The 17,320-nt window shown below is 32.5% G+C and overlaps 2 protein-coding genes across 2 annotated transcripts in view; both read right to left on the reverse strand.

Annotated features, from left to right (window-relative positions):
* Window positions 1-229: 229 nt before the first annotated feature.
* The window catches only part of LOC109618075 (uncharacterized), a 116,634-nt gene continuing 99,543 nt past the window's right edge, over window positions 230-17,320 (reverse strand). The window contains exon 5 of the mRNA XM_066080998.1: window positions 230-319. Coding sequence (XP_065937070.1) covers window positions 316-319 — 4 coding nt within the window. The 3' untranslated portion in view covers window positions 230-315. The remainder of the gene's footprint in view (window positions 320-17,320) is intronic.
* On the reverse strand, window positions 389-4,006 carry LOC136274393 (tripartite motif-containing protein 2-like). Its single transcript, XM_066081036.1, has 3 exons — window positions 3,931-4,006; window positions 1,385-3,090; window positions 389-583 (listed from the first exon to the last, which is right to left on the reverse strand). Exons 2-3 carry the CDS (start codon window positions 3,085-3,087, stop codon window positions 580-582), a joined length of 1,707 nt encoding a protein of 568 aa, XP_065937108.1. The 5' UTR covers window positions 3,088-3,090; window positions 3,931-4,006; the 3' UTR covers window positions 389-579.

A 17,320-nucleotide genomic window follows, 5' to 3' on the forward strand; every position in this document is an offset into this window, starting at 1 on the left:
ATATTTGTTTTATAATATTCCACATTCAGAAAATAAAACTTGTATAACATGATGTTTCTCACTCAGCAACAGACAGCCATGTTTGGATGATCACAAAGTGTGAAATGAACAGGAGTCAGTATTACAGTCCATGTAAATTATACACAGCTCAATTTCAGCTGCAGATGTTGAACAAAGTGACAAATAACATCTGTGGTTTTGAGAGCAGACTAGATTTGTACAGAAACATTTACAACCTGTCAATATCCCAGCTATCTCCATTATACGGCTGGTGTTGAGCTGGACATGGCCTCCCCATCAGTACAGGGTGTGTGTTCATCTACAACAAGTCATTAATCAGCTGTTAATTAATTATTACATACCGTATAAAGAGCTACATCTACAAATTAAAATTTTAACCTGATTACTATGACACTTGCTTTGATATTTGTCTAATTAATTAAATTAAGTCAATTCATATGTAACAAAACAACATATTACAAATACATGCGTCAGTGAGTTTTACTTTCGTTTCGTTGTTGAGTTTTGTTGTGACGAGGTGTCGTGTATCGGGTGTCTCCATCAGGACGGGGTCTGTGTTCATCTACAACAAGTCATTAATTAGCTGTTAATTAATGAATTACATACAGTATATGTAATGATAGAGCTACAATTACAAGTTAAAACTTTAACCATGACACTTTCTTTAAAACAGGAGTCAGTATTACAGTCCATGTGAATTATACACAGTTCAATTTCAGCTGCAGATGTTGAACAAAGTGACAAACAACATGTGTGGTTTTGAGAGCAGACTAGATTTGTACAGAAACATTTACAACCTGTCAATATCCCAGCTATCTCCATTATACGGCTGGTGTTGAGCTGGACATGGCCTCCTCATCAGGACGAGGTCTGTGTTCATCTACAACATGTCATTAATTAGCTGTTAATTAATACATACAGTATATAAAATGATAAAGCTACATCTACAAATTAAAATTTTAACCTGATTACCATGACACTTGCTTTATTATTTATCTAATTAATTAAATTATGTCAATTAACATATATCACAAAATAACTGATTACAAATACATGTGTAACTCTAGATATATTTCATAATTAAATACAGCAACCTGCTATTTCTATTCACTAAACACAATGACATGTAACTGTACATTTAATTAATAAAATAATGTATCTAATTTCTGTTTATTTTAGATAAACAATGAATCCCAATGACTGGTAGATACAGCTAACCCTGTAACAATGAGTTGTTTATATTGACAAACATTCACACAGATAAACATGTCCTACATGTATCTTATTGACTGATAATTAACACGGACTGTGTGTCTTAGTTATCTATATCTAATTAATGTGAATGATAATGACTCAGACTTACCTGTCAGAGTCCTGTCTGGTGATATACCTGTAGACACACACCTTCTTGTTGTCCAGTGATCCGACCCAGAGACGGTGAGTGTTGACATCATAACTCAAGCTGTGTGGTATACCCATCTCTAGTGATTTTGTCAGTAGATGTGACAGGAACTGACCGTCCTTATTTATCATCTGTACTGTTTTGGTTCTACCATCACACACCAGGATGTGTGACAGCGCGTCAGTACAGATTCCACGTGGCATTAGTACTGATCCTGATGGAGGTCCTGTGTAGGAGAAACGATGTCTTCCTCCACGCTTTGTCACCACTACAGCACTAGAGTCAGACACCACGACATCCCCATTGTTGTTTTCTGTTATATAGTGAGGTCTACTATACAGTCCCCGTCCTGTGTTGTCGTTCTGTATGGTTTGTGTGAGTTGTCCACTCTGGTTGTACCGGGCTACCTTGCCTGTTACCTTGCCTGTCTTTATATCATTGTTATCCATCCCGACCTGTAGATCCTCAGTGGACGGGGACCAGTACACACACCGAAGTCTCCATGTAGAGTCTGTTCTCTCTATAAATGTTGTGGTTGTTTTCATATCCTTTGACAGTTTGTTGATGTTATAATTCCTATCTATATAAATCAGTTCACTCTCACTGTTCACTGTGTGTGATCCTCTATATAAACCACCACATGAATCCTCCACACGATGTAGAGGGACACCTGTTGTGTCTGTCATGATGAGATTGTTTACATAATCACTGACCCAGCCCCGGTCTGATGCCACACAGGAAATGTGAAAACAATTGTAAACACCTTTCAGTGTGAGAGATTGATGGAGCTCAGCACCAGACATCAGTTTCAGCAGACACTGGTTTCCTACGCGTCGGTTTCCTCTCTCTGTGATTTGGATTGCACTCAGTGACTCCATCACATCCTCCTTCTTGAGTGACTCAGTCATGGAGAGCTGCCTGGTGTGGAGTGTAAGATGTATCTGGGGGAGGGCTGTCTTTATGTCTTTACGGAGGGCTGTCTTTGTGAATGAGAGGAATTGTAGTGCACTGAATGTAAATGCTGGCTGTACATATCTGTGTTCATATCTCCTTAGTCTGCCAATATGTCTGCTCATTTTTATCTTTTGTTTTCTACATCTGTGTTTGAAATCAAAGTAACATAACACATTGTTCAATAGATCATATACCACATAGTCAATGAGATCCTTCAGTATTTGGGCCTTTGTTAACATCTTTGATTGAAGGGGAGAGAATTCTGTGTGACAGGTTTTGACATCAGCTTTGATTCCTGTCAGGAGAACAGGTCTGTAAAAGAGAGCCTCACTTCTGATGGTCTGAATGGTTCCTCTGTGTTGTTGTCGCTTTGTTTTATAGGCTGTTTTAACATCTATCTTCTTGTGATTTCTATGTTTTCTGCAGTGGTAACAGACAGGAACTTGACAGGGTTCACAGTACTTTGTATAAACATGGCTAGGATGTCTCACACAGATCTCTTGTGTTGGGATGTAGTTGATTATATCACGGCGTGACAAAACATCATGGTCTATTGTTTGGAGATCTTTTACATGGTTCTCTTTACACTGGTGACATAGATCACATGGACACGATACACAATAGTACTCTGTGTCCCCCGGACACTTAGAACACTGATGTACTCTATATGAGGAGCGTGCTGTGTCCATGATGTGGGCGGTCTGGGTCATAACCTGTTCAATGAAAATAAAGAGTTTTAGATTTATTATTGTTTTATAGATTCAATGTCAAATTTTAAAAGAAATATATTTGGGTTTTTTAAGGAATAATATATTTTCCCTACTTTTGCCCCTTTTTTTATCCCTATATTCCTTTCTCTCTGTTTTTCTGGATTGCTGAGAGAAAGATGTGCTCTCTCTCTCCCTCTTTCTCTCTCTCTCTCTTGCTCTCTCTCTCTCTCTCTCTCAGAGACTTGTTCTTATACATGTAAACATGTGCATTTTGCTTATTCTCTCAGACATGTAATATCTCACTCTCTCTGACGTTCTCTGTAATGTAATCTCTCTCTCTCTCTCTCTCATTATTACTTTCTTTAATTGATATCAAAATACAATTCATACCTTATCATAAAATGTGTGCAAAATGGGAACCCACTATTGTATACATGTTAATTACCAGCTTATTTTCCTTGCATTGCTATTCCCTTAACGTGGCTATCATTTTTTTACTGCCCCCCGGTAGATAAATTAGCCCTGACATTACCACAAGGATATGTTTCTCTTCGTCTAACACATCAATAATCAAATGGGAATGTGGACAATAGTTATATTGTCAGTTCCTGGGTAAGAAGTTGATGTTGACCTCGGCCTATGCTCTCGGGCAACAGTTCTTACCCCAGGACTAACACAATGACTACTGCCCTCATACCTATTTAAAAGATGTACTAGTAGACTTAAATGTCTACCAATGATACACGACGACAAACGTGAGATAGCAATGGGTCTCCTGAGTGACTCAGGTGACCTAAAATAATATAGCTACATGAACATGGTGATATTACATGAATACTATACCACATATATTCTCTCTTTGATCTCTCAGTACACAGCACAGTCAGACACATCCTGGGAACCTGTAAAGAGACAATCAACTGTTACATACTACAGACTGGTATAACCTATTAGTCAACATACAGACACAGAGAACCTGTAAAGAGACCATCAACTGTAACATACTACAGACTGGTATAACCTATCACTCAACAGTTAGACACAGAGAACCTGTAAAGAGACCATCAACTGTTACATACTACAGACTGGTATAACCTATCAGTCAACAGTCAGACACATGGAACCTGTAAAGAGACAATCAACTGTTACATACTACAGACTGGTATAACCTATCAGTCAACAGTCAGACACAGAGAACCTGTAAAGAGACCATCAACTGTAACATACTACAGACTGGTATAACCTTTTAGTCAATAGTCACACACAGGGAACCTGTAAAGAGACCATCAGCTGTTACATACTACATACTGATATTACCTATCAGTCAACAGTCAGACACAGGGAACCTGTAAAGAGACCATCAACTGATACATACTACAGACTGGTATAACCTATCAGACAACAGTCAGACACAGAGAACCTGTAAAGAGACCATCAACTGTAACATACTACAGACTGGTATAACCTATCAGTCAACAGTCAGACACAGAGAACCTGTAAAGAGACCATCAACTGTTACATACTACAGACTGGTATAACCTATCAGTCAACAGTCAGACACAGAGAACCTGTAAAGAGACAATCAACTGTTACATACTACAGACTGGTATAACCCATCAGGCAACAGTCAGACACAGAGAACCTGTAAAGAGACCATCAACTGTTACATTCAAGTATTTGATGATATTCCGCACGAGTGCGTGATTTAATAATATATACATTAATATGATACAATGCTTAATATTTCAAAAATTATTTTTTGGTTCATTTTTGTAAATATTTTTTTTTATTTTGTATATATTTTGTCTGATTCTTTTCTTAATTGTTTTCTTAACCTTTTCTTTAAAATTGAAATAAAAAACCAACAGCATGGCTTGATTTTAACAGGAGCAGGGATGAAAAATCTAAACTAAAATGGATGATATATACATATTATATACCCATCAATTTTTCTTCCTTGATACTGTCAATTTTACAGAGTTTGATCTGAGTTTCCGGATCACCACACTGTGGTTTTCCGATTCCGTATCACTGCTCTCTGAAACTGATAACGTCTGTATTTTAGCCCATTTTTAAAAGAGTTCGTATAAAATACAGTCAAACCTCATTATCTCGAACTAGATGGGACTGTTTAAAACCTTCCAGAAATCCGAGTATTTGAAATATCAAGGTACAATACTTAAAGCGGAAGGAAAGTAGTAAAAAAACACATTTTATTTATATTAATAAAGTGTTTTAAATTATCACACGTGGTCATGCTGATTATATGTATGCATTAATATTACTTTTTATTAAAGCACACGGTAGGCCAATTATTTTAATTTTGTAATCCTACAAATTTTCTCTTATCAAAATAGAATGATGTCGATTATTTGTTTCAAGGACACCGCCCCCTCCTTCTCAGTATTACAGTAAAACACGGTTATAACGAAGCGCCGGGGACGGGCGATTTTGCTTCATTATAAGCGTAGTTCGTTATATCCATCAAGTCTACAACATGTAATATAGTCACGGGGAATGAAAATCACTTCGCTGTAAGCGTCAATTCATTATAAACGTTTTCACTATAACCGTGTTTTACTGTATATATTAAAATACATTAATGTATTAAATTAATTAAATTAGTTTATTAAAACATCCTACCATATTCACCATTCTATTAATGATCACTGTTGATGTGTATTATTTGTAGTATAGGAAAACGGTCTAGGAAAAACAAAACATTTTTTTATGAACATTCATCGCCCAGTCACCATTCAACTTTCCCATTCTATGTATACATGATTGATTCATATAGATGTAGAACACAATCTGTTCATTGTTTACAAATTAATGTAAAAGGTTTGCTACGAATCTTTCCTGTATTAAAATGTATGAAATTAAAAGACGCTAGTGTATGCTAGTAATGCAACTGTGAAACGATAAGCACGTGCCATTATCATTGTGATGTCATGAAAAAGTTCACACATTATTGAAATGATTCGCTATTCTGCAGATTCATATAAGGAAACATATTTGCAACTATAAATATCAAGTATCACCTTCTATGTATACTCTAAGTAAATTCCCAGTAAATATATTCACTCTTTACATTTAATCATTCGATATCATTGCAAGTATATAATTTGATACAAACTCCCACTGACTTGGATCCCCCTAAGCATGTCCACCACCATACTCTCATTTTTGCTATTTTAGGCTGGTTTTAAAATATTGAAAATGAAATTAGGTTTTTAATTAATTCTACAATAATTACTTATCAGGTAAAATTCAATTATAGTTTATGGACATCATATTACACTTGTTCAAATACCAAAGGTGTAAGCAGTTACTCTGGTGCAGGCATTTTTTAGTTTATTGACAAACTGTCTTCATCTATAAGTATAGATATTCTTACATGTAACAAATGTTTAAGTGGCAATAACTTTTTCTATATATTTTTTTTTCAAATTCTGGTAAGCGATTAAGACATTGATAAATGTATTTTCATAAAATTTTGGTCTTTCAACAGAAAAACAAAATGTTACTTACTTTTTTTTTTAGACAAATGCCACCCCCCCCCCCAAAAAAAAAGAGCTATTATAATATTTAGCTTTTAATGTATTAATCGGTCAACTTAGTTTTCATTATTAATTAATTTCATCTTTATATTACTTATTAAAATTTTAAAAGGAGGGGGGTTCTGTGTCTGAACAAACGACTTCTCTTGTCACTGGTACATACAGCTGTTGGATTGAAACAACTTACCCCCTCCTCCCTTACCTGAACTAAGTTACAAATTTTTTCTTCAACACTTTACATATACATGAAGGACACGATTTCGAAGGTTTGTTTCTGGGTCAGCCATTTAATTTCAGTATGTACGTAGTTGATTTTTAAAAAATATCGCGTTTTATCTCACCTAAATTGTCCCTGGCATGATATATTGAAGAAGTAGAACATTGTAGAATATATGATATGACAAACCTTTTGTTTCACGGGGAACAATTATATTAACGGATAGAAATAAACTTTACTTTCCTCCTAAGCCCTCCTATATATCGTCTGGTCGACATACGTCACAACAATGGTTGTTTTATTTGTTTTTTTTTTATTAATTCATGTCAAATTGCATTATGTATCTGTGAAATATCAATTTAGAAATTGAGTTTATGACGGTGACATGCGCTGATCGGGGGTGGGGGGGGGGGGGGGTTAGGGTAATCCTCCCTTAATTGCAAATTCAATTTCTTTAAATTACCATTATAAATTAAAATTATCAAAATATATCTCAGACCGCCTCCCCCTTCCGGCACACTCAAGTAACCGTTGGACCACCCCGCCCCTAGAATTTTTTTTCTGGGTCAACGCATGGGTGATATTGCTATCTATAACATTCCTGCCCAGTCAGATTCTGTGCATTTTTGGTGACTTGTTTACAATCTTTAAGAAAATAAGATGTCTAATTCTGATACCACGCCTGCATGACGCCGGAAATCGTGTTTATTTCAGCGGCACTACTGAAGAAAAACACGGTACATGTACTTTTGCACAAAATACAGAAATCAATGAAATCAAGTTATAATCTAAGAAAGCCATGCATTGAGCTCTTTTTCATAGGAAAATAATAAAAGATATTGGCAAAAGGCTGTGAAATTTTTACAATATAAAGCAAAACTTTCACAAATAAACACTATTCTTTTCAACTTTTCGCGAATAAATGCAAAACTTTTGCGAATAAACGCAAAACTTTTGCGAATAAACCGAAACTTTTGCAAGTGTACGTGAATCGTTGATACGAAAATCACTAAGCTATAGCCTGTCCTAATTTAATGCTTTCACCGCTTTTTGATGATATTTAATAAATATACAAAAGAAAATGATACAAGGGAAAATGTCTAAAATATCTTCATTGACTAATCATCATTCTTTAATCATAGAAATTCACAGGAACGAAATCAAAATTCTTACGGAGATTTATAATGAAAAATGTATTGCCACTATTCGGCACTCGGAATACCTCGCACAATTTTTCTAACGTTATCATCCGGGCTATATCATGACCGATGCAATGCAAAATCCCGGTAGACCTTCTATTTTGGGTTGAAACCTAAAGCGGTAGATGGGGTGTATCAAAATAGATTATCTGTACATGCTTACATGTATATTATAGCATTGATTCATTATTTTTTGAAAGATATAATCTCATATTTGCAGCGGTGTGTGCATACAAATTAAATAATGTGTGTGTACAAACCGCTGCAGTTATGAGACTATATCTTTAAAAAAATCACGATTTAATGCTTATATTTACATTTTTTATAACTTCTTTTCTTGTCTGCAAATGTGATTTTTACGTCAAAATTTCTGTTTTATCCTAAGGGTAACTTCAAATTAATAAAAGAGCCACTGTAACAGCCACAAGCGTGAAATTGATTCTTGCTTGTGACGTTGCATTTTACAGCGTTCAACGTTTGTGACATCATTATAAAACTCGTCATTTTAACTTTTGAGTACCCGTGTGTGTTACAGTCTTATAACTGCAATATCTTTTTACACACTTTACATCCGAAAATATGTGCAATGTAAATATTAGTATATGAACGTACTTTAAGCACAAAAGAATTTATGTTTATCAAAACACAAAGAGAAAAGTGGTGGAAACAAAAACTCGGGATAGAGTATAAATAGATGCTTAATTAATGTGCGGCGATATCACATACAACGTATGTTTAAAGTTTTCTATAATTATATCCTTCCCATTTTACAATGAAATTCGGTAATTTCTTTTCAAGTAAAATTGGGATTAAGCAAATGTTGGTACCTCATTTCCTTAAATAAAATAAAGCTCTCATGACAATCGCAATACATTAGAGGAATTGACTTTTAAATGACCCTTATAGTTTGATATTCTATTTCTAAAATGATAAACTAAAGTCTATAGATGCATTAAATATACATATTTGTGTAAGAGAAAGTAGAATGACATTATTTTCATGGATAATTAATACATTTTTTGGGAGTTGATTTTAATCAACTCCCATCTGCAGTTTCTCAGGCAAAAAGGAAGTGAAACAGTGTTTGGACATAATTAGCACAAATTATCACACTGACAAGACTCAGTACTTGAATATAATCGATAAATTCAATAAAATGTATTCAGAAGCAGGGGGTCCTGTCCTCAAACACCTTTGTACAAAACATGATTCATATGGGCTTTTCCGTCTATAGTTCGGATTTCTTGTCGAAGCTCGATAATTCATATTCATAAGGCAAAAATTATGCGTAATGATTAAAATATATCTCAGAAGCTATTAGCCATTCGAAATTTCATATTGTTGATTTTGAGATATTTAATAACTATTAAATCAACTCCCAACAGTACTTCAGTACTTTGATATATATATTAGTTGCACGTGTAGATATCAAGTTAAAAACATGTAGAGAATATACCCCTTTCCGCCATGTGCAATATAATCTGCAAATTCGACTACTGCGGAATAAACATCAAGAGTTTAACTTTATATCTTATCATTAGACGATTTAAATTGAAGGACATAGTTATTATGCAAAATGTTCGAACTGCCGTTTACATTACAGACCCAACCATTCAAAAAAAAAATATGTCAAAATTCATTAATCACAAAGATATGAATTTTCAACTGGGCGATTAACAATTTCTGTCTTGTTTTTCCTAGACAGTTTTCGAAATGTACGAATGCATGCACGGAACTCGATTTTGATTTGGAAGAGAGGCAGTTATCATTGTAGCATATTTATATGATCTAAGGGAAGTAACTGTTTGTGTATGAATGTATGAGTATGATGTGAGTAAGAGTTATGGTTCTTTATGTGTATTGTTTGAGAGTATCATCCGGGGATTGAGGACGGGAAAATAGCCATGCTGATGATGTGTGCGTGCGTGAGAGCATGATGTGGATTTGTATACATGTGTCATGAATAAACCTATTCGTGAATTGATTTAATTCGTTATATTCTTCAATCATGGTTATCGGGAAGGGGGCTCTGATGTTTATTTTCGGTAACTTTACCACTGATACTAATAACTTTAGAGGAATTACCCTAGTGAGTAACCTAGCTAAGATTTGTACATCTGTCTTAAAAAATAGGCTGTTAGATTGGTCCTTTGCTAATAATGTTATATCTGACGCACAGTTTGGATTTAAACCAGTGTTTGGTACTGTAGATGCCATATTCGCACTACACGGAATGATTTCACATCACATTAATAAGGATAAAAAGTCATATTGTTGCTTTATAGATTATAAAAAAGCTTTTGACAGTGTCGATAGAAACAAAATGTTTCATAAACTTCCTAGAAGCGGAGTCACGGGAAAATTTCTTGTGTTATCCGTAAACTCTACAGTGATGTTAAATCATGTGTGAAGTTCAAATCAGATCTCTCTAAGTTCTTTTCTTCCACAAGGGGAGTAATGCAGGGTGGGCCACTTTCTCCATTCATATTTTCCTTATACATTAACGACTTCGAATGAATTCATATATACGCATTATTTCCCTTTTATCTCTGACTACCGCCATATTAGTTGTCGATTGCTATTGTTCTGCTCATCGCTACACACCCCCTATATAAGGCCGAGAGCCCTCGTCTTGCTTCACTGCATTCAGGAATTTCATACACCCGACCACGTTACCTTGGACGAAAAGACTTGTAAAAACGCGTTTTGAACAAAAATAATATGACAACCACTTCACTGGCAAGATATTTCCAATAAAGGACGAAACAAGGCAGACTGAAATCCAGGCGCAGATACTTCAAAAATTCCTCGATAAATGTAGACTGTTTCCCTGTGTACGTTATAACATCGCACATGCACAAACCACACACTGTGGCAGATCGAGCAATGTCAATTACCGCATGGATTTTATAAACGGGGAGTTTTTGTAGGAACGGATGGAAACGTTGTTATTTTCTTGGATTTACTATCATTTATCTACTGCGTTGATAAATGATAGTAAACTGTGTAGATCATGCATTTAGAAGTCCGTGCAACGTGAATGCCTCCATCGGAAAGCAACCGACCGTAACTTTCTCGACCGGTATTTATACCCCAATGGCAGTAGAGGAGCGATCGAAACTAATATGGCGACCAAATGCTTTTATGAATTCATGTCAGCTTTAAGAGTATATGTGAACCTATTCAACTTAAGGACATCTCATTGTTTCTTTTGGTATACGCAGGGGACTGTTGCAACCACTATTGAAATAAAACCACTATTGAAATAAATTATTTCAATAGTGGTTGGGAATGCATATCATTAGAAAAATCGCTTTGCAACCACTATTGAAATAAAACCACTATTGAAATAAATTATTTCAATAGTGGTTGGGGATGTATTTCATTTGAAAAATCACATTGTAACCACTATTGAAATACAACCACTATTGAAATAATTTATTCAAATATTGTTCCGGGATGTATTCCATTTTAAAAATCAATTTACAGACACTGTTGAAGTACATATACTATTAACATTATTTTTCAATCGTAGCTTAGAATGAATATCTTTATAAGTATTACTTTGAAAATTTATATTTTTTCTTTACGTTTCCCTTTTTACAGACATATCATGTTCTATGAATATTGTATATTACATGTATTAAATGATAGTGAACATATTGTCAATTGCCAGAACTTCTATTCAAACCCCCTGTATAATGAATCATTATTTATTGATAAATATTATTATAAATATTACTATTAAGATAAATTATTTCAATAGTGGTTAGGGATGTACGTCATTACGACAGCTATTTAAATATAGTATTTCAATAGTGGTTAAGGATGCGTTTCATTTCAACCACTATTGAAATCAAAAATTTTCAATAGAGGTTAGGGATACCTTTCATTTCAACCACTATTAAAAAAAGAATTTCAATAGTGATTGATGATGCATATCAGTTTTATGTCTATTATTATGTCTATTTGAAGCACTTTCCTTTCTGCTAGGGGAGTTTTTTCAGATATGAAGTATGTCTTATCATATGATAAATTCCTTTTTAATCATGATTTACCTTTATATGGTCATGCTTTCCATACCACCTGTCATTTGGAACTGACAAAGCTATACGCAGACGGAATAATAGGCATAAAAATGACATGCATCCCTACCACTTTTGAAATAGTTTATTTCAAAAGTAGTTGTAATGAAACGGATCCTTAACCACTATTGAAATAAATTATTTCAATAGTGGTTGTAATGAAACGCCTCCCTAACCACTATTGAAATAACTTATTTCAATAGTGGTTGTAATGAAACGCCTCCATAACTACTATTGAAATAACTTATTTCAATAGTGGTTGTAATGAAACGCGTCCTTAACCACTATTGAAATAATTTATTTCAATAGTGGTTTAGATTGTATTTCATTATCAACATCATATTGTAATCACAATCAAGATACTACCAGAGTTGAAATTTCAATTATGCAATATTTGATTAAAACTACATTTGAAGAATAATTGCAAAGGTCAAATTTCTAAAAGGCAGATCGAGATCGAACTCATGACTTACAGATTCGTAGCTTAACTATTTTTCTACACTAATAAATACTTCGACCTGGAAAATTAAATGTATAAAATCATACTTGATTCAATTGTTCATTTCGATACAAAGATTTTTACAATATGGAAGTATTTCATACTAGATTTTGTAGTGGACTCCTAAATCAACATTTGTTATAGCTTAAAAATGACCCCTGAAAAATGATTTTCAGGTCAAAAGATCAAAATTAAACCTGAGATCAATGAATTGCGAGAGATTCTTCAGTACCAAGCGGAGGACACAAATTCTTTTAATTATATTGTTTCAATATTGGTTTGAAATGTATTTCATTATGAATATGACTAATAAAACACCGACTACGTGTTAAAATTAAATATACAAAAAAGCAGCCACTGAATTTATTGAATTTTATAATTCTAAGTCAATTGAATGTTATTGATTAATATAAAATCAAAAACATTGTTTCACCCTGACATATAAAGCCAAGCCACCCCTTCTCCGGTGATAAATCATTACGTTACAGAGGATGGTTTTGACTGAAATAAAAAGATTTCTGCTCAAAAATTTAATTGCGAACGTTCTCTAAAACTTACTAAACTTTGCAAAAAATATCAATATTATATGTTTGTTTGATATTGGCTATGTTGTTATGGAGAAAAAGTATAAAAAATTAATTGTTTACGACTACAAAAATGATGTCACCAACAATGACTGACATGGGATAAATGTTGATGAGAAAAATATACAAAGGCCGAGAAGGCTCATTTGAGATTCGAGATTCAAAATACGACATTCGAAATACGAAAAACGGAAATTCAAGATTCGAAATTCGAGAAATGCAGTGTGTTTCGCGGATCTAAGTGATTTTGTTTGCCCCGGTGCATTTCCACCTGATGCGTTTGAACCCTGGGAAATTTCACAACCAATAGTTTAAAACCCCGGTTTATTCACCCCTTTTGTGTAAAAATGCGGTTATGGTAGAGAACTTCATAAACGGAGCCAATTTATTCGGTAGGGGGCCCCTAGGCCAATTTTCAATAATTTTACTATTTACATTCAATAGGCTTCAATTTTCGATTAGTATCTAAAATATGTTTTAATCTTAATATAAATAATCAGTCCAGTTTCAACGATAAATATAAGCAATACTTATCGTTTTTTATGTATACAGGCATACACTAGTACTATGATTATAAACTAATCATTGAGATATTATTACATCATACAGAATAATTAATTATTTTTTATTTTACTTTTCTTGAGTAAACAATTTCAAATGAGTCTTACATTTGGCATTGTTTTCAATATAGAAGGATACATATTTTGTACAATTAAAGGTAAGGATGATTTGTTCACATTGCCGATTTCTCGTGCAGAAAACAGTAAAATTTTAAAAAGTTTGTGCATGGATTTCTCAAAATTAATTGATGTAGTTTGGTATGATTCATTCATTGGTATATTAACAAGAAAGAATAGAAGGTATATAGACAGGCATATGTAGCTTACCAGTTTATTTTTTATTCATTTTTATTTGTTTGAATTTTCACATCAAAAGTATCAGTTTTCTAAACAAGTTTTACCAATTCTTGTAAGTTGAAAACTATAATAAAAATCACACATAAAAATAGCATGCCTAGAAAACAGGGTATGATATCAATAAGAATATAAAAACTAGCTCTGATTTAATATCATGTGCTTTAACACGTCTATTGTGGGGAAAAATTTCAAAATTTAAAAAAAAAACTTAAACGATGAAAGTACTTTTATTACAATATTTTATATAAAAAACAGTATTCAAATGTTAAAATATTAGCATAGCACTGTTCCTTTTAACTTCCATCTGGAACGAACATATCAACGACTCAGGCAGGCAGACAAACAGAAAATGTCTAATGAATATACCCTACTTTGAATGAAAGCAGGGACAATATTTATTTAAATAGTGCTTGTGTTTCAGCAGTTTTCAACAATTGCTATAAAGTAAAATGTATAATGGAATTTATTATCAATTACTATTGAAATAATAAATTTTAAAAGTAGTTGAAAGGTTTTCCCAGAATATCTGATACCATTTCCTCCTTAAATAACTGATTCATTTTGTTGAACAAAAATCAAATGCATTTTTTATAAAAATATATGAAGTGAATTTTCACTCAAGAAATTTAACAAGCATTCACAAGTTTTTTGACAAGTAAAGAATTCTTTATAAAACACAACATATTTAAGAATGTGATCCATATTTCTTTCATTAATGGTTATAATGAAACGCATACCCAACAACTATTGAAATGATTTATTTCAATAGTGGTTATAAAAAAATGCATATCCAACCACTATTGAAATGATTTATTTCAATAGTGGTTATAAAAAAACATGCATATTTAACCACTATTGAAATAATTTATTTCAATAGTGGTTATAAATAAATGCATACCCAACCACTATTGAAATAATTTATTTCAATAGTGGTTATAAACAAATGCATACCCAACCACTATTGAAATAATTTATTTCAATAGTGGTTTTATTTAGATAGTCAGGTTACTAAGTGATTCTAATAATAAAATACATCCTCAACCGCTATTTAAATTACTTCTCTCTCTCTCTCATATATATATATATATATATATATATATATATATATATATATATATATATATATATATATATATATATATATATATATATAGATTGAACATTTTGAAGAGTTTAAATGAGTTAAATTGGACGAGATGTTAGGCATCTTGTACATGGCGTTGCGTAGATCATCGCTATTTGTGAATAAATATGTCGCTTGATAGTCCTCGAGAAAACAAAACACTTATAAGGTTAGTTACTGACTCATTACGGAGATATATTGGGTTGATCAATCTCATAGAAGGCTCGGCTTCGCCTCGCCATCTATTGGATTGATCAACCATATATATATATATATATATATATATATATATATATATATATATATATATATATATATATATATATATATATATATAATGAAATAACAATTATACATTATTTATAAAAAAAAATCGAATTACTATTTGCAAATTGATACTTGAAATGAAGTACATCCACGACCTATACAAAAAAAAATAGCATAAATGTGATATGATAAATGAAATTTATTCCCAATACTGCATAGTTATTCTTGTACTGAAATACATCTATACAATTACGATTATCATAATATATTTCAATAAAGACTATTATAATGATATATGTTATATAATATTTTAAATGGGGTTTGTATTTCAATAGTGGTTGCAAATTATTTCTCATAATAAGCTTCATAACCCACCACTATTGAAGTAATTTATTTCAATAGTGGTCGTAATAAACTTCATCATCAACCACTATTAAAATAATTTATCTTAATAGTGATGTTTATAATTACATGTATCCTTAATTGATTTATTTTAATATACAGGGGGTTTGAGTTGAAGTTCAGGTAATTTCCAATGTGTTAATTCTTGTACAAATAATTTACGATTTTCACATTATATATCAATAGAAAGAAAAAGGTAAAGAAAAGAATATGAAAACAATTCTATACATCATTCTACGAGATTTTTTTATTTCTGCACAACAGTAAAAATCCGAAAAGAGGTACGTTAAATTCATAGTCTCGGTTATAATTACTGTAAAATATAAGTCTTTAATACCTTTTATTTGCATTTTAATTTGCGTGAATTGGTTATATATTTTTGCACACCCGTGAAAATTGTAACATTATACCATATTTCCTTTTAGTCTTGATTATTAATACCGTAAAATATGCAAGTATAATACCTACCTTTTGTATCTGATATTGTTCGTTAGATAAAGTGTTTCTTGCGTTACAATAGTAATAACAAAGTAATATTTCTAAAAAGTTCATTCTCGTCTACAATAAAAAAAAATAATGAAACATTAGTCTTTAAAAGTGTCTGTAAAGTGACTCTTAAAATGAAATGCATCCCCAACTACTATTGATATAATTACTTCGATAGTAGTTGTATTTCAATAGTGGTTGCAAAGTGATTCTTCAAATGAAATAATCCCCAACCACTATTGAAATAGTTTATTTCAATAGTGGTTGCAAAGTGATTTTTCTAATGAAATGCATTCCCAACCACTATTGAAATAATTTATTTCAATAGTGGTTTTATTTCAATAGTGGTTGCAACAGGGGACACTGTTTTACTGTCTGAGTCTAAGGAGGGTCTTCAAAATATCTTAGATAATTTGCATGTTACTGTGAAAGTTGGAATATTGATGTAAATGTGACTAAAACAAAAGTTGTTGTGTTCCGAAAAGGATCAAAACTACCTAAAAGTTACAGATGGTTTTATAACAAGCAACCGGTCGAGCTTGTAAATAGTTTCAATTATTTAGGCATGACCTTGAGTTTAAATGGTAAATTTAATTTAACACAGAAGATACTGGCTCAACAAGGTAGAAAATGCATGTTTGGTATACTTAAAACATGTAAGGAAAATGTTTTGAATATTAGGAATAGGAAATATAATAGGAAAGGACGTTGAACGTGTCTATACTCGATTTTGTAAATTAATACTAAGAGTGTTCAGTTCCACGCCACATTTTATATACTGAACTGGGTCGTTTTTAGAAAGTTAAAAATACTGAAATATTGGATGAAAATTTTAAATTCGCAAAATTGTAAATTAAAAAACATATATGAGGATATGTATTCCACCTAATGTGA

This window comes from Magallana gigas, chromosome 1, assembly GCF_963853765.1.
Source record: "Magallana gigas chromosome 1, xbMagGiga1.1, whole genome shotgun sequence".
Taxonomy (NCBI): domain Eukaryota; kingdom Metazoa; phylum Mollusca; class Bivalvia; order Ostreida; family Ostreidae; genus Magallana; species Magallana gigas.

Coding starts and splice junctions, on each gene's coding strand:
- LOC136274393 (XM_066081036.1), bottom strand. CDS start 3,087: ATGACCCAGACCGCCCACATCATGGACACAGCACGCTCCTCATATAGA.